General features: G+C 44.8%; 1 protein-coding gene across 1 annotated transcript in view; it reads right to left on the bottom strand.

Moving 5' to 3' along the window:
• The window catches only part of LOC119442434 (sodium channel protein para-like), a 216,054-nt gene that overhangs the window by 21,785 nt on the left and 176,642 nt on the right, over positions 1–17,627 (bottom strand). Inside the window, exons 18-24 of the mRNA XM_049662144.1 lie at positions 15,002–15,163; positions 13,555–13,762; positions 13,308–13,429; positions 11,861–12,062; positions 10,969–11,249; positions 9,505–9,678; positions 3,634–3,756 (exon numbers count right to left, since the gene is read on the bottom strand). Of these exons, the coding sequence (XP_049518101.1) occupies positions 3,634–3,756; positions 9,505–9,678; positions 10,969–11,249; positions 11,861–12,062; positions 13,308–13,429; positions 13,555–13,762; positions 15,002–15,163 (1,272 nt within the window). The remainder of the gene's footprint in view (positions 1–3,633; positions 3,757–9,504; positions 9,679–10,968; positions 11,250–11,860; positions 12,063–13,307; positions 13,430–13,554; positions 13,763–15,001; positions 15,164–17,627) is intronic.

Raw genomic sequence — 17,627 nt, 5'->3', positions numbered from 1 at the left:
ACAAATCAGCGCGAAGACCTGATGCTGGATACGATCGAGATTCACTGTAACAAGCTCGCAGCATAACGTGTCAAAATTACTTATGTATCATGACGCTCAACGCATTTCGTGTTAAAGAGTTGACTGTGTGCTTCAAATAAACATGCGTCCATATGCACACGGCAGAAATAGAAGAGAGGCAAAATTAACCAAGACAATACTATACAAACGAGCAAAGTTTTTTTTAACTATAGATAAACATATGTGAGGATTAACCTTCGAAGCAATAAAAGAATCGCAACAAACAAAACAGATAATTAAGTTTAATCGAAAGTATTCATGCAGCAGGAATTTCTTGAAGAAATAAATAATATGCAGCACTGTGCGAAAAATTCTACTCTACTATTTGTACAAAGCAACATGTCCAAACGAGCTCATGAGCACATTTCACAAAAATACAGAAGAACAAAAAAAAAAAAAAATTAGAGACAGTAAATGAAAACGAGATGCAAGAGCTGTTTATGAGGAGGAAAAGATGATGTTGTGAGTGATGTAGTACATTGGAATGTTTTTTTTTCACGAATAGCCAACACTGGGCGTGAACGGAGCAAGTCAAGCACGGCACATACAAACTTTATAATTTTCTAACTTATGGCTTATCGACTCCTTCTCAGTTTTACCTATTATTGCGAGCTACTCCGTTCACCAGGTTGCCAACTCGTTTGACAACGGTGTTGTGAGACGTGAAACACGAAAACAAACATGCGACATCGATACTCGACGAACAAACATCGTTGAGTCGCTCACCTTAGGAGTAGGGGCACGGTTGGAACGAATGGAACACCACAGTGTTTCACCGGTAAGATAAAATTGCGAATGACAAATACTTACCTGGTGTGTAATAACAGCTATCAGGATTGTTGGCGTTTGCGTGTGGAATGTCGGCGCATGCAGGCTCAGGCGTGCATGCAGGGTCACATAGTAAAAACAGGCATTCCATTCTAGTGTCTTCAGGCACGAACATTTCATGTATTGTGTCCTGTTTGAACCTCACGAGTCCCCGCAAGTCAACTCGACAGGCAGTTGACGTCAGCGATGACCTCTGACGTGTCAACGTCTCAGGATGTAGACATGGGTGTGGTTTAAATGTGGAGTGCAAATCTGTCTCTGAAGAGCTGACTTCGGGGCCACGTGTTCAGTGTGTTCTACCAACGCGAACACTACGATGGCTATGTATATTTTACAAGTAGCAAACGCATTCGTTGTGAGTGTTTCTGACCATGCTCCGCAGGCATATGTACATGTGAAGCAGCGCTCGCTTGAGCCAATGTTCGCAGCCATACGTTGTATTTAACATAGTAATAAGGCAGTCAACGCGCACACACTAATCGATGCATTCTCAGCAGCTTTGGGCCTACCATAGAATACATTTGCTTTTTGCAACGGCTAAGTGTCAGTGGCAGAGTACTAAGTGCGGATGCATTGCAGACGAGCACTAAATGTGCGTCAGTAACAGACACAACCTACTGTATGATTTGGGTACGTGTTCGCTAACGTGCACTCTACGTCGCACTGGGCATCAAGGAAGTGGTGTTTGGTGGTGTGTGAACATTTAGTACAAAAGCAGCGCGAGTCGAACGGAAACGGTTAGAAGAGATAGAGGGAGATACAAAACGTACAGGAACGCGTTGGTTTAGCACATATTTAACGAGCTTTCATTGTTGCAGCCACGCTTAGCAAAGCGTTTTGGCAGCTCACAAAAAGAGGCGCTGTGGTCTCTAGCCACAACACATAGCTCGTAGAGAAAAACAGCCATAAGCTGAAAAGCACGTGGAAAAGGAAACCACCGAGCAGCATAAACGCATGTGCCAATCACAATAAGCGCATTGAAGCAACTTGCAAAGCTTTTTTTTTCTCTCTTATCTGAATGTAAATCGCGATAAAGCATACGCGTTAAACTATTGTGACGTTACCGTTGCTTCCTTCACTTTCAAGGAAGCGCAAGTAATAAACCGATATATATATCAACAGGCACTTTGTAACACTGCAAAGTTTGATACTTTAGTGTATTTTATCGTAGGAGTTGAAACAAGATATGCATGATTACATTAAGGAAAGAAAATTACGGCTGAAAATCGAGACGTCATGTATTTGTGACACTAGACGTTTTGTGCCTTTATTATACGTGCTTTTGTCCTAGAATCGACTACATCTCGCTTACTGATGAATTAATTTCATGTTGAATACAATTTGACAAAATCTATTCGTACTTTCCGGTTTGTAAACTGATTTCTGCTGTACATTACTTTAGTATAACGCCGAATATTGCTTGCTCGCTGCTGTTAGGATGGCTGAGCCACCCATGCTGCCGCTTAGTTACGCGAACTAAAAATAATAGATGAAATCAAAAAGCAACAGAACTTGTTTAGTGATTTGAATTAGCAGTACAGTAGGAAGGTAGGCGTTGAAAACAGTGCACAAGAATTTACTAAGCGGCTGCTGCACTTAACGCCACTACTCTTATGCGCAGCCACTACCCTTTCAACACCATCCGATTCTAATGATGAAACATTGCGTTAAGAGCATCGTTTAAGTCGCATAAACACTTCTTGATCATGACAGTGATACGGTGAATATGTGATCATATTAATTAATTACAGTGTGACACTACTTTTGTGCGATTTATTTGGACACTATGTTAGCCACTGTACGTGGCAGGGCTTGCTTGTCATCAGTTATTGATGGCAATATTTTAACTAGGATATTAGGGCTGCTGAGTGTCACCCAAAGAGCCGTAGATGTTTGCTTATTGCTTGGAAAAAACAACTTAGTGCAATAAAGAACTTTCGTCTTAACAGCAGCCATGGACTCGTTTTGTGAATAACCTTGTGGCTGTATGACCAGTTAGATGCAAGCCGTCGCGCGACTTTCTGGTACTGGTCGCCTTACTCAGAACTTTGATCACGGTAAAGGTACCTTTTTGATGTTGTTTAATAACTGTAACCTATAAAGAATCTTTCGTGCTTGCGACCTGGTTTCTTAACTTCATTCTTGATGCGTTATCATCAACATCAATATACAGTGTGATTTAACTGGCACATCGTATTCGAATGACAAACTAACCGTAAAAGTAATGAAGAACCAGCAACAGTGCGAGCCTCGTAACTTTATCGTAAGTACGCGCTTTTTGCACTAAGTACGACCATCAACTCATGTGCAATATTATACAAGGTGCCACACTTTGTAAGGTTACTCTTTGTCGCAACGGTAGAAAAGTTCAGAGAAATGCAGGAGCTGCCGCATTTGATCAAGTGTAGCACCAAACCAGTGACGTCCTCTTTCCTTTCAGTTCAGCGATAATCAGTAATTTGCTCTCGTTCTCAAAATATCTCGCCCAACTTTATAACTAGTGAGTAATATAGTCTCTCTCAGCCTTTCTTAACAGATGCCGCCTTCTATACTGTCCGTTTGTCGAAGCGACGAAACGAAGCTCTTGGCGCAGTGCTTCAACATTGTGGCCAGCACGATCGCGGCGACGACAACGCCTATGTAATGCAGGTGCGCACGGGCCCACACACAGACACGCACAAAACCAGACATGGTGACGACAACGACCACCGAGCACGTCAAGCTCACACGGTGCGTTCTACTCACCCGCATGCCCTGGAACCGGGACAGAGCCCGGAGTGGTCGCAGGGCTCTGAGCGTCCGCATCGTCTTGAAGGCTTGGATGCGGCCCGCCCCCAGCGCTGACGCGATAAGATTGACCACTGACACCTGGCGAAAGGAACAGTCCGCGGCAGCTGTTGGTCGCCGTCATGCGGCACAGATGAGACGCGCGACAGTGCGCGCCCGCTGCTCTGCGCTGGTGGCTTTGGTGCGGAGGGGGGTGTCACTTACCTGGGGGACATTTGGAATGGGGGGGACGGGGGGAGGACGGACGGGCGGATTGGGGGGATCGCACGGGGATGCTACTCCCGCGGGCCGGAGGGCAATGCGAGATCGTCACGCTTGTAGGCGACGTCCGCGAAACGTTCGACGCAGGCTAGCGTTTCGCTTCGTATGACCTCAGGATTTCTTCGTATTGCGAACGAGACTGGGTTGGTATCCGCTGTATCCAGATGCCAGATCAACGTGTTATTTTGTGTTACTGTTACACTCTTCAAGAGTTTACGGGGACGTACTACGTCTTTAGTGGGATAAAGTTCTTCTCAGATTTAAGTAATGCATAACAGAAGGTGCTTCCATTGGCGTTATTACTTTTTTTTTTCAAAGTTTCATGGCTTCTTGTTCGAACGAAATGACGAAAATAACAATCTCGCGAATATTCTTTACACAAGTGTAAAGTCTGCGCATCGCGTCGTTGTTTGCGCAGAAGTGTTGATTCGTCCAAGTGTCCCTTGTTTCTTGTACAGCGTCCACGTATAGCAAGGACAACGGACAACATAGACACAAGACATATGCGTCGCCGCAAGTTCTCGCCAACCTCCCTCATTCTTTACTGTATGCATGTGCACCACCTGTAACCTTTCGGTGGGAGCTTGACACTAAGAACATTTTTAAAAGTATCTCCATGGTTTAAACGCTTCCTGAGATTGCCAATTCAGCGCATGGAATGCTGTTTTCGTAATCAGGCTACTGTAAGGCATCTTACATACTGTCAAACATCAGGAGATCTACAGATCAATCAAACGCACCAGTTTTTACCCCACGCCTGTTCGCGTTGCTACGTAAAAGTATTGCTACCTAATTTTGTGTAACGGCATGTCCTCGTAGAAATTTCCCATAAAAATATGTGTACAGCGAATTTTATTGGTTTTTTACCCTTTATTTTGTAGGGTTCGTCTTGGATAAATATAGTGAGTTACTGACATGTAAATATGAGGACTCCAGTGTTACATGCATACCTTTTTTTCTTGCAAAATTAAATGTGATTTCCGTAATTTCTAAAATAAAACTTTTGTTCAGCTGGAAATACAGGCTGTCAAACCATTTATAATGATTGTCATTATGTCAGCCTGATGTTAGCATCAAGTCATTTATAATGCTTGTCAAGGTGCCTGGCGTTCGCTGACAGCGGTGTTCACCCTACATACTTTACACGAATCAATTTGAAACAAGGTCCTTACCTTAAGTCATGGCTAATCATGTCTTCTATCATTGGCTATTACTGCCATAAAGCTACTGCCGCGGTAGGAACCAATAGCTGAGGAAGGCTGGCGAGAGCAGCTGCGACCAGAAGCCATTCGTGGCGCATGCCTCACACGAGACTAGGACAGCACCACAGACGGACAGCAGACACGACACATACGCGCGTGCGTGCGCACGCCGCTAGTGAGTGATCACTGCGAGGCAAACAATGCTCTTTTTTGGGGGGGCGAGTGAAATGATCCGCTGCGCCGTACTCTGCCCACAGTGCTTGCCATGTGTGCCGTGCCGTTTGGACGCTGACAGCCCGAGACCTAGATATCTCCAGTTTTACTGATAGTTTGATACTGCTCATAATGATGATGTCTTGCGCCGGATGCTAAAGTGACGTAGGGTTTTGTTTTGATGAACTGGTCACGAGTGCGCGTTGCTGAAATACAGATGATTAATCATAAAGTGCTTTATTAGGCGCCTTATTTGCTAGTAATTTACGGCTTGGCATACTTCAAAAAAATTTTGTTTGTCAACAGTTAACTTGGGTTTCGGCGAGAAGCGCTGTGCATTCGAGCTCTTCTCGATGACAAGAGTATAGGTTGGTATCAAACGAACTCGACACACGCGGTGTAGCTGCTTTTGGAGGCGTCACCTATCTGGCTGGCAAGCGCAGCGGGCAGGTGCACGGACACGGAATCTTGATGTGGGCTTCACAACGCCTGCCATGGCAGACCTTGAGAGATGAGTGAAGTATGTGTGTGTGTGTGCATGTGGGTGCGCCCTAAGCTGAGTGGTTTGGTGTGTGGCTACTTACGCGCATTCCCTCCAGGCGGGACATCGCCCTCAGAGGTCTGAGCGCTCGTAGGGTGCGCATGGTTTTAAAGGCGGGGATTCGTCCGTAGCCCATCATGGCTACGGCCATGTTAAAGAAGGACACCTGGGACGGAGGCAGGTTGGTGTGGTTGTTGGGTGGAAAGGACGAGGCCTCGGGGAAAGAGAAAGCGAAAACAACAAGGCGGCACTGCACAGGTGACGGAAGTACAAAGGTAGTGAGAACAGAATACGAACGACACGGCAGCGGCTTGAGCATAGGCTGGCTGTGGTGAAATTTCGCTCGAGAAAATGGGTCCAGTTTGCTGCACGGTCAGTTGTAGCTTCCTTTTCAGAAAATCGGGGGCCGCTGAGTGCTGACTCGTGAGTGAACTGACTGACAGATTGAGTGACAGACAGACTGACCGACTGACTGGTGAGTGACTAGAACTCTGGTCCTCAATCTCCACAGCACTGAAGAGCTGGAAGAGCCACAGAAACTTACAGATCTACCTATAGCAGTAGCTCTAATGGCCTGTTAGCAAAATATACTGGCTGCACATGTAGATTACCGTAATACCGGCAGAGCGAGCATCGTTTTCTCATCAGGTTATTCTTACGTTTGCTTGCTAATGCTTTGAAATATTTCATAGTGGCGAGAACCAGATTCATCTCCTTTTATTTAAGCCAGTAAACGATTCTTATATTACTTTATACCATTAACGGTTCACAGTGCCTTAAATTTATTTACTTGCATATGCGATGCGCAGATCTGTGAACTGCACAAATATTTGACTCTATTCTAGCTTCTTACGGTTCAATGGGATCAAAGTGTGGCCCACAGCGCACAAGGCGAGTGCGTGTTTGTTAGTGGTGACCGGCGAGCTAGGGCACGTTCGTATTCATTCTCATTTCCTTTGTGCACATTTCCGCGACACGAGCGTTGAGAGAGCGACCAAGAAAGCAACCTTTGATCGTAAGTTTGATTACAGTCGAATCGATAATGTGAACTTCAGAGCTGGAACATCTATATTTCTATATTCTTGATGTTTGCGTAATATATTTTGCTGACACAGTTGGGGTCGTGATACCAGGTCGCCTCTTCATAGCTCTGTCATCAACACAAGTAATATGCACACAGATCTTTTATCAACAGATTGCAGTTCTGTCTTAGGCACGTATCAGTGTTACGTTAGCTGCTACTTCGAGTGGCAACTCTTGTTAAGAGCGTTATGGTTTACTGGCGTGCACCTGTGGCAGTCACTGATGACATAGCAATAGAACCCTGGATTCACAAAGCCGTTCCCAAGCAGAGATGGTCGGCTAGTACTAGCGCCAGCCAAATAGGATGTCTAACGACATGAGTGACCGAGGCTCCTAATAACGACATAGGCCTCTTACATTCTAAACATGTGTGTCTAGCTCCTGTGTCGGTCTCCTACATTTGATCTAACTGCATAGTTAAGCAAATTGCTGTTAAAGTAGGTCCTCTTAGCATTAAGTTTGTCTGAACTGTGCGTCGAAAAAACAAAACAACAACACATTTATATGCCAGGCTACAGGGTTGCGTTCAGAGTAATTCCATCGTCTGAGAATTTCAGCAGTTATTAGCGGCTGCTAAGAGACAGGTGGTGATGCTGACATATAAATTTTGAACTTGTGGTATTAGTTCGTGTCACACACATGGTGAACCGACCGGCAAACTGAAAAAGGAAGTTACGCATTTGAACCGCATCTTTTATGTTTTATACTCTGCTTGCAGCCTTGTTAAGTAGTCTATTATCTGTGCAATCCGTCTGTTTGATGCTTGCAAGGGCTACATTGCAGAGCCACAAATAAGATCTTTTTGTTTCGTTATAAGTATATTTTACTAGTTAGGCAGACATTAGACTAATAGTTAGACATTTAACTAATAATTTCTTGTCACCAAAAGTACGATTACACTTTTCTAAGGCTGACGCGTGCAAGCGAATCTGAAGCAGTTGACTCCTAGAATGTCATCTTTTCATTCGCCTGCCTTGATGACTATTCTCACTATCAATCCACCAAATATTATCCGGCCAATGCTGAACGAGCTATGAATGATTGAAATACACATGATATGACAGATCTTACTGCTCTTGAACTTTCAAGGTTATTGTCACATCGCATAGTATTAGAAAGAAACAGTGTCACGTATTGGGACAAATAATAAAGGCTTATAATATCTCATACATATTAAAATTGATTTCGGCATCTAATTATGTTGCGTCTGCTAATTAATATCCTCCCTGGATGTAACAATAGCCATAATATACAGTAAATCCTCGTTATAACGATACTGCTTTATTGCATATTCTTGCATTATACGAAGTTTTTTTTTTTTGGTTTCGACAGCAGGACATTCATATTACAGCGATATTTTATTCCATATGAAGTGACATCGAACTCGGCTTAGTGCGTATAAATCCACACGGTGCCACTTGGTGCATGCAGCGTAGACCCTGAACATTTGATTTTATTTGTGCCAGTCTGGAAAGCGAAGTCCGTAGCGAAGCGCAGTCTGCCACATGGTGACAGATCCTTGAGTCTATATATCATGCGATGATCGCGAAGAAACGAGACGGCTGCTTATGGGCGTCAGCAGAATAACTGCAGAGACCAAATGCCCTGCTCTGTTTAGAAACCTATGAGTGCTGAGAAATTCTGAACGATAAAGCGTGAAAAATAACGTAACGGGAATGTTTGAAGACACAAGCAAGAATATTAGCCAAATCCATGTACTAACCCCAATGTAGCTGAACGTTCGCAGAGACAGAGTTCCCTCCCCAATTTCTGTAGGAAAACTCTGGCGAAGACAGCATTTTGGCGGACGGTGGACCTCGCTAAATATCATCCATGTTGGGGACGCGCTTCGAACGAAACTGGTATGCGGCGGCGGTGAATAGGGCCTTATTAGTTACCGAAAAGTTCTCGCCGTGCGTCAGGTACGCTTGTCTGACGCTGCTTGCGTCCTTTCTTTCCTGGCTTGTCGACGCTGTAGAGCGCAGGTTTGTTTCTACATGCGTTTTAGGAACTCCCACCCAGATGGAGCGCACTTCCCGTATTACTTAATGCCCCTCATGGGCTTTAGTATTACTGTGGCTGTTTTAGGGCCTCTATACTTTTAACAAACGATATACCAGTTATAACGAAGTTAGTTTCCTGTATCGATCGCTTGCTTATGACGAGGCTTTACTGTACAATGCCTTTCAGTGAAATGCGTATATACGAGGCACTATAGTGCATGGCATTGCTGCTATCAATATGTTCTTGCCGGATCCAATATAGTAACTGAATACATTCTTGAATTTTTTGTTATAAAGAACGCTCGTGTAAAAGTATGGCACAGCCATGAGTGCATTGCGCTGAGGCCGAACTTACTGCAAATGTGTATTATTTAGCACTAATTATTCACATGTGGATTTGAAAACGTCAGCTTATAATTACTGTATGTTTATAAGGGACAAGTACGCTTTGAGAAATGCTATTTGTGCATGCGGCATCTAAGCAAATTCTCCAATGAACGATGATTGCTGATGTGTGGTCACTTACGAGCACGATGACAAAATCCAACCAGCACCAGGCATTGGTGAAGTATTTCTTGAAGCCAAAGGCAACCCACTTGAGAATCATCTCGAAGAAAAAAATCACTGTAAAAGTCTTGTCCATGTATGTGAGGACAGCCTTGAGCATAGGCCGGTCTTTCAAGTTGACGTCTTCGAGCGCCTGCCAAGTCAAAAGTGAGAGACGTGTGAAACGTGGCAGGGAAGTACTGACAGCAAGTGTTTATACAAGAACAATAAAAAAAGTCGCAGTTTCGCCCGAAAGGCGAAGTGTTGATTGCGATGGCGAATTATTAGACAGCTATACGCAGTAAGGTTAGTAGTTTTATTAGCCACATAATGTGCTGTAGGCATTCGCTTACTAACTAAATTAACAAGCACCGTGTCACGCGCGCACAGGCAAACGTGAACGCATGTAAATCGATGACAAAGGGATACTCGCTGTTAGAATGCTGGCGTGATGAAGAGCGGAAGCAACGGCGAGTGAATTACCCTTCGTGCTGCATCTCGGTTCAACGCGAACCAGGCGCGCGAGAACACAACGCACATGACGCTATCAGTTATCCCAGGTCAGCTAGTCTTCGAACCCATCGCAGATCACCTTCAAGATAGGAGGCGCGCGGCCGCGCTCAGCCACGCCAGGCGCAGCCGCCTTCCTGCCTTGTGCGCTCGAGAAGACACCGGCGTAACAAGCCACCATCTGTCTCGGTTCACCCTTGCGTGCTTTCCCTCGCACCTACAGCATGCAGCGCGTGTCCGCGATCTTATCACACTTCGAATTTATGCGGATCTACACGGCGACGCCGACGGCAGAAATTCACCGGGAGTGTCCATAGAATTGCTGTCGGAATAAGAATTAATAATAATAAAAATAAATCAACCTGTTTGCATTTCGGCACTCTACCCGCCGCGGCGGCTGGTAGAGTCCAAGCACTGACAGACGGCGTCTGTCAGTGCTTGGACCCTGATAATTAGAGGCATTCAATCAACGTCCTTCGCGACTTATCACGGAGTCGACGATCTCATGGACTGCCTCTGAGTGCCATGTTCAGTGTTGTGCATTCCACTCATTAAGTTTAAATGCAAGTTTGGCTGCCACTTATATTAGGTAGGAGTTGTAAAGAATTTTCCCAATGTGATATAGTTTCTGACGCCCTCAGTCAGTGACGCGAGTGCTTGGACCGTGACAATAAGAGGCATGTCGTCAGCGGCCTTCGCGACTTCTCACTGGGAAAACGATCCCATTGACTACCTCTGGGTGCCAGTTCAGTGCCACTGTGTGAACTGGAATGATGACGCGGACAAGTATTCCTAATGCGTTCCATTATTTTTGACTCGACGCTGTCTTATTAGCAGTTATCTGGCCAGAATTGTAGCACACTCCATGCTGATCTAGGCGCGTTTTCCCCTGACAAAATGGAGGAGATGCCGCAGAACAAAGCGGTGGACCTACCAGCGCTAGGCTGCTGGTGAGGATGAGAACGACAACGATGGTTTCGAAGTACTTGTGTTCGACGAGCCCGAACACCTTGGTGCGCACGATCTTGTAGCGCTGCCAAAAGACCTTGCTCTCGTCGTAACAGCAGGCGAAGGCGAAGCGCGTATAGCACCAGTCGGGACAGCAGTCAGCCGGCAACTCCGGGATGATGATGTCCGAGGTGGCCGTTTCCAGCTTGTCTGTGTCCACATCTTCCGTGTCCGGGTTGATGGGCTCTTCGGCGGGGCCCTCTTCTCCTGCGCGATTCGAGGGAGGAAGGGTGACTGGCTCAGCGCCGTGTTGGACAAGCCGAAATGCACCTTTGTGGCGAGTAGTATAGACGAGTGTATTGGAGTTCAAGGAGCAACGCCATCATGGGACGTCGCTTAGTGCTACACGGCGTCGGGTTAGTTGATGACCCTCGCAACTGAACAGGGCTAGCGTTAACAGGAAGACACAGAGGCGGCCTCTATCCTTATTTCTGTTGTTTCCGTTAGCCTGTAACCGGGTTTCATTAACACTTTTGGATCCTAAAAGAGTTGGTGTTTATACCGCGAACACTTTGTCTTTAAGTTTACTTTTCGTACAGCAAAAGAGGCCGTACGAAGGCATATGGAGCTGCGCTAGAGCTTTGGCACGACAGCCCGCAACCGCTATAAAAAGCTCGTATATGCACATAAGCATTTCCACGATTACCAGTTTGTATCAAGTGAAGTAAAATGTTCCACAAAAAAATTTTCCTTAAGCACATCGTCGGCCAGTGACTGAACTGCACATGAGCCGTTTCGTAGGAAACGTTGACTAAAGGCCTGACAGGGGGATGGGGAGGGGAGCATGAAACAAATACGAGGCTTAAGCAGTGGCGTACCTTCCTTAGTGCCGAGGTCCTCTTTGCTGGCGTCCTTCTTCTCCTCCTCGAGGTTATTCCCCAAATACAGGGAACTGTTGCTAAGGTCTTTGGACGGCTTGTTCACAAGGAGGGCCTTCTCCTTGGGGCTGGACGCTGACTTTTCGCTGAGGGTATCCTCGTCCTTTTGCGGGTACACCTTATTGCCCTGCGCCTCTTTCTCCTGCGAAGGGAATGATGGACTGTTCAATCCGCTGGGGAATCCCTTCATTTGCTTTATCGAACCTTCTCACGTAGAATAAAAACAAAAACAAAGTAGGAGGAAAAGGTCCACTTAGTGCTGTAAAACCCATAGTGAGCCTAATTAAATTAATGAAATAAAAGGATTGACAAGACTGACTAAAATAAAGTTAAGCGAAACTTCCAGCAAAAGACTTATCATCTTTCCTGAGGAGCTTAAACTTCAGGAGGACAGTCACCACCACCACCACCAACACTGCCACCACCAACAACAGCCGAAAGTAGAAATTCCTTCAGATTCCCAGACAAATTCGCTAAGTAGCAGACGCATTAAGTGAGCTGACACCCATAGCATCTTCTGTAACAGACGCCAAGAAGGTTCTTCGCACCCTGCGGCACAACCTTTGCAAGGAAACATGGTTCGACGAACAGACAAAGTCGTCACTCAAAAGAGTGACGACTTTGTCTGTTCGTCGAACCCAACCGTTGACCCAATCCATCGGTTTTCGTCAAACTGAAAGATTGAACGCACGTTCGAGACGCTCGTCTATTGTCTACGCTTTGACGTAGTGTACACACCTCTCTTCTTGTGTCGCATCAAAAGAAGAATGCCCCCCACATCGTAGTTTCTTTGACAATATAGACGCTTCAGTCTAGCATATTATCATAGAATGTCTCTATATGGCTACTGGCGGTTTCGTCCACGTGACCATTTGAACACCCTTATCAGGCATCCTCTAACAGTGACAAAAGTGCTGGACCATGGTTATCACCTGATAAGCAGAGGCGTGCCGTGAGCGCCCTTCGCGATTTTCTTAGTGGATGCTAATCTTATGGAGTGCTTATAAGTGATATTACGCGCTTTGTCTTCTTTTGTAACGTATTGATGTCACGGCCTTGCTGTCCTTATATATGTGCACATAAAAGGTCCTCTGTGGACTCTCATTCCTTTGTATGTGACCGTCCTATGTTTATTGGACTGTGGTTTCGGTGCTTGTGTCCATAGAGGCACTCCGTGTATTTGTGACCTATTCATGACCGTGTAGCGCTTGTTGATAATTTCTTCTTGCTGTTCCTTTCTTATTGTTGCTTCAGTAATGAAATTGGGATTTGGGGATAACCCGCTCTAGTAGTATCCTACGTTCCCATTTTTCTACACCTAAGATTAAAAAAAGCAGGCATTCCTAGTGGATTCTCAAGAACGTAACGCACAGGAAAAGCGACCCACCTTTTCCTTGTTGTCTTTCTCTAACTGCTTGTTCTTAGGCTCGATCATAGGTCCCACCCAAACAGAATTCATCACAGGCTTTGAGTTGTTTTTCAACTTCATTTTAACGGCCTTGCCATCACCTGGAATAAAAGCGATAGAAAAGAGCTGTTGTAGCTTATAGGAACTATACGAACACGACAATTTTTGAGTGGAATACTGTAAAGCAAACATCGCAACCGACATGAGTCTGGTGCTCTAGCGTTACCCTGAATGGCGATATCGAGGCCGTCCCCAACGACAACCTCGAGGTCGTTGTTGTGTTGGGGCTTTTTGTCTCGCATTGGCACCCGGCCGTCGAGGAGAACCACTTCTCTTGCGACGCCCGGGTCAGCCTCCAACTCTTCGCCTGCGCCGCCACCACGAATGTCTGTTGTCTGGTCCCCGATCTGGTTGCGTGGTTTCCGACGAAAGGCCTGCAAGGAGACCCATTATTGCGGTTAAGCTGTGTAGCCTCGCGGCCGTAGCCTCGAAGGCAGAGTTTCCAAATGTACCGTCACGCGGACGTCGTAAAAAACGCAGTTGAGCCATTCGAGTGTTTCGAGTAGTGCGAGGTGCATAAATCACAAAGCGGAACACACTCGAGCAACAAGACAGAGGGATGCCAATTCGCGCCCGCCACCTTTGACCATGGCGGGCCCACTACGTATAGGGGACGAGCACGATTGCAATATTAGACCGTAGGACCCTCACTAGCTGTATCGCGAGTTAATCATGTAAGGTTTGTAATGCGTGAATAAATGTCGCTTGTGTATTTTGTTACATCATTTCTGCACCCTATAGTGTCCATACGCCTTCAGCGGCACGCACAAGACGTTTACGTAACTCACTGCGGCTGCGTCTCCGATACAAGCCTACCCGGTAGTTTTTATTGTTGTGGGCAACAATAAGTGGGTTAATCACGACACGTGACCTATACTGGCGCGCAACTTCCTCAGGCAACGATGGGAAAGATACGGAGGCGAAGCGCACGTGTGACGGCGCTCCTGAAGATAGTTCCACAGTCCCATTCGTTTTTGCTTAAGCTGGGGAATAGAAAATATAAACATCTTACTTTCTACAACACTCATATAAAATGAGTCATACAACACACCACTCAGTGTTATATCTGAATCTTCTCGATTCAGTATTCCATGCTTAAGCAAATGTAAAATCATCGCAAGTAGCAAGCTACACTGATTCAGCATGCGCTCTGATAAACCGAATCAGAAAGCGCTGTCGAATCTTAACGGACTACTTGGCGCAGTAACACATATGTATAAATTCATTTTTTCTTGCGCTAAGCACAGTAGGACGCCACAGGGATGAAACGGACATTAAATATGAAGCGGACACGAAGTGACACACGGGAGCGCAACCATAGTTCACGCAGTCGCAATACGGCGATGTGTGCTTTAAATACTGTATAATGATCTGACAATAAACCCGTTGGTAGTTTGCGCTCCCGTGTGTCACTTCGTGTCCGCTTCATATCCAGTGTCCGTTTCATCCCTGTGGCGTCCTGCTGTACTTAGCGCAAGAAAAAATGAATGCAGACCAACTAGCCCAATTCATAGCTCTTCTACATGTGTAGAAGTTTCACCTCTCCAACTTTCTATGCATTGCCACGGAATGCTGTCCGGGAGTATAGTAACAAAAAACAAGGTCAGGCGTACCTTTACAAGTTTCATAGAGTTGGACTTGATCCACCGACTAGCCCGGTGAAACCGGTCGATGGCTTCTTGTAATTTCTTAGTGTCGCCGCTGTCAGGATTCGCTTGGGACAAATTGGACGCCCCGAACGAGGACAGCAGCAAGGCAAGGAAAAGGTTGAGCACCTGTGGCGTTGAAGAAAAAACACACCTCGTTATTCCCGAATGTGGACAAACCGTTCAAAACCTGCTCCATGGGATGTAGTGAAAAGCGAACCCGGTGTCCTGTTTAACGTCTGTGCAGTTTGTAAGCATGTACAGTTTTGACGTCTGCAGCAAATCACGCGCTTTGCGTCGTATGTTCACAAATAACCTTACCTAACATAAGCTCGGACTAGGAGAAGAAAGTGAACAAAGTAGCATGCCGGTGCAGCCCTGTGTAAGATTGGCGAATTCACGTTTTGGTCTGTCATGTTTGTTTCCGCAATAATTTCGGCATACCTTACAAGCATGCTTTCGGTAAATGACGTGACTTTTGTACAGCTGCCTCAAAGTTCAGTCTAGCACAATGAAAGTTACGCTAAACCCCTCTGTGAGCTAATATTGTAGCTGTAGTTTGCCTCCGGTGCATGAAATTTTTATCTCTAACGATTGTTTTATGAGAAGCAAGCATCTTTGCCTGTGTACGCATCTTACACTGTTGAAAAGGATTAGCTGGCTGTGTTGATGGTTTGCACAGAGGTTCTAGGACCTTTCTCTTAATGTTTATTTTTATTTTTCATTTATTTGAACATAGTGCAGCCCCGAAAGGGCTATTGTAGAAGCGAGTAAAAGTCTAAAGTACTGTGCAAACAAGTTTATAACAACAAATTAAAAAATATACAAAAATACAGAAAATGGTACTAGGCTGTGTTTACGACGATTACGGCGACAAATTGTTTCGATGGGAGGAAATGGATATTGACAGTTAAAGAATTCCATAGTTCAATGGTGTGTGAAAAAAAAGTGTTTAATGTATTAGTGCGAGAAAAAAAGTGATTTCAGGTTAAGTTCATAAAACTGTGAGCCGAAGACGGTTTCGCAACGGATAAGTATTCACAGTTTGATAGTCAATAAGAAGAGTTAATGATATTGTACATTACTTTCAGTGAATCAATTTCACGACAAACGTAGAGCGCAGCTAAGTTCAATGAAAGAGGGGCAGAGAACGGGAAGAAGTGTCTGTTGAATCTGCGGTATAAAAAGCGTACAGCCTTTTTTGTACCACCTCAATTTCTTGTATGTGACAGAGATGGTACAGGAACCGGACAACTGAGGCATATTGTTGTGTGGGCCGGATTAGTGTTTTGTATAATGGAAGTTTTGTCTCTTTTGGGGCAGATGTAATTGTACGTTTCACGTATCTTAGTTTTTTTAGTGCTTTTTTAACTACCGCCTGAACATGGTGACACCAAGATAGAGTACTTGTGAAGATCAAACTAAGATATTTATATTTGGATACCCTGTTTAAAGGTGAATTATTGTGCGAATAATCATAAAATGAAGGTTTTTTTCTGACATAACAACGGTTTTCGAAAAGCTAATGTTCATTTGCCATGTCTCACATCACGTGCTAAACAGGACAAATGAATTGTTAAGGCTATGTGGTCCTCGGGGGTTTTGAATTACATCGTAAAGGACACAGTCGTCGGCGTATAAGCAGATTTTAGAGGGCAAGTTATTTGGTAGGCCATTTATATAGATGAGGAATAACAGACGTGCCTAAAACTGAACCCTGGGGGACACCTGAATGAAACTCGCAATTTTGCAGATTCTGCGGAATTAAAACTGACAAATTGTGAGTGGTTAGAAAGATAGCTGTTGATCCAGTCAATTCATTTTTCGTTGTTTAAAATTGTCCATAGTTTGAAGAAATGTTTAGAATGAAGCAATACGTCAAACGCCTTACAAAAATCTATAAAAAGTGAATCGCTCTGTTTGCCTAAATCTAGTTGAAAAGAAATGTCATGATAGAATTCTGTCTGTTGAGTTAAGGTGCTGAATTCGCGCCGGAAACCATGTTGAACACTATTTAGAAGGTTGTGAGTTTCTAAGAAATGAATGATGTGCTTGTGGACAACGTGTTCAATCATTTTTCAAGAGTGGGACATTAGCGAAATCGGTGTGTAGTTTCTTAGCATGTGCTTGTCACTCGATTTATAGAGATGCACAACTTTCGCTAGCTTCCACAGAGAGGGTACAACACTACTAGATAATGATTTTTCAAGTATGATTGACAGGTAATTAGCATTCCATGAAGAATATCGCAATAAGAAGGAGTTGGGAATGTTATCGGGGCCAGGAGATTTCTTGATGTCCAATTCAAGGATGAAGTTCGGTGCACCTTCTGCTGAGATTGTGATATCAGAAATAGAGAATGAGGAGGAAGTGCCTAACAAGGGTATCGTTGCGTTGTCAGAGATGAATACGGAATGAAAATATGCATCAAAAGCGTTAGAAATTCGTACAGGGTTGCTGACAGCTTCATTATCTATTATAAAAGAAGATGAGAAGGACGTGGTGGATGAGACAGACTGTCAAATTTTACGCGGTGTTTCTTTTAACAAGCTCGGAAGTTGCACATCAAAGTAAAAATATTTGACTACGTTTG

This window comes from Dermacentor silvarum, chromosome 2 (assembly GCF_013339745.2).
Source record: "Dermacentor silvarum isolate Dsil-2018 chromosome 2, BIME_Dsil_1.4, whole genome shotgun sequence".
In the NCBI taxonomy this organism is placed as follows: domain Eukaryota; kingdom Metazoa; phylum Arthropoda; class Arachnida; order Ixodida; family Ixodidae; genus Dermacentor; species Dermacentor silvarum.
This window is presented reverse-complemented; position numbering and strand designations above follow the sequence as displayed.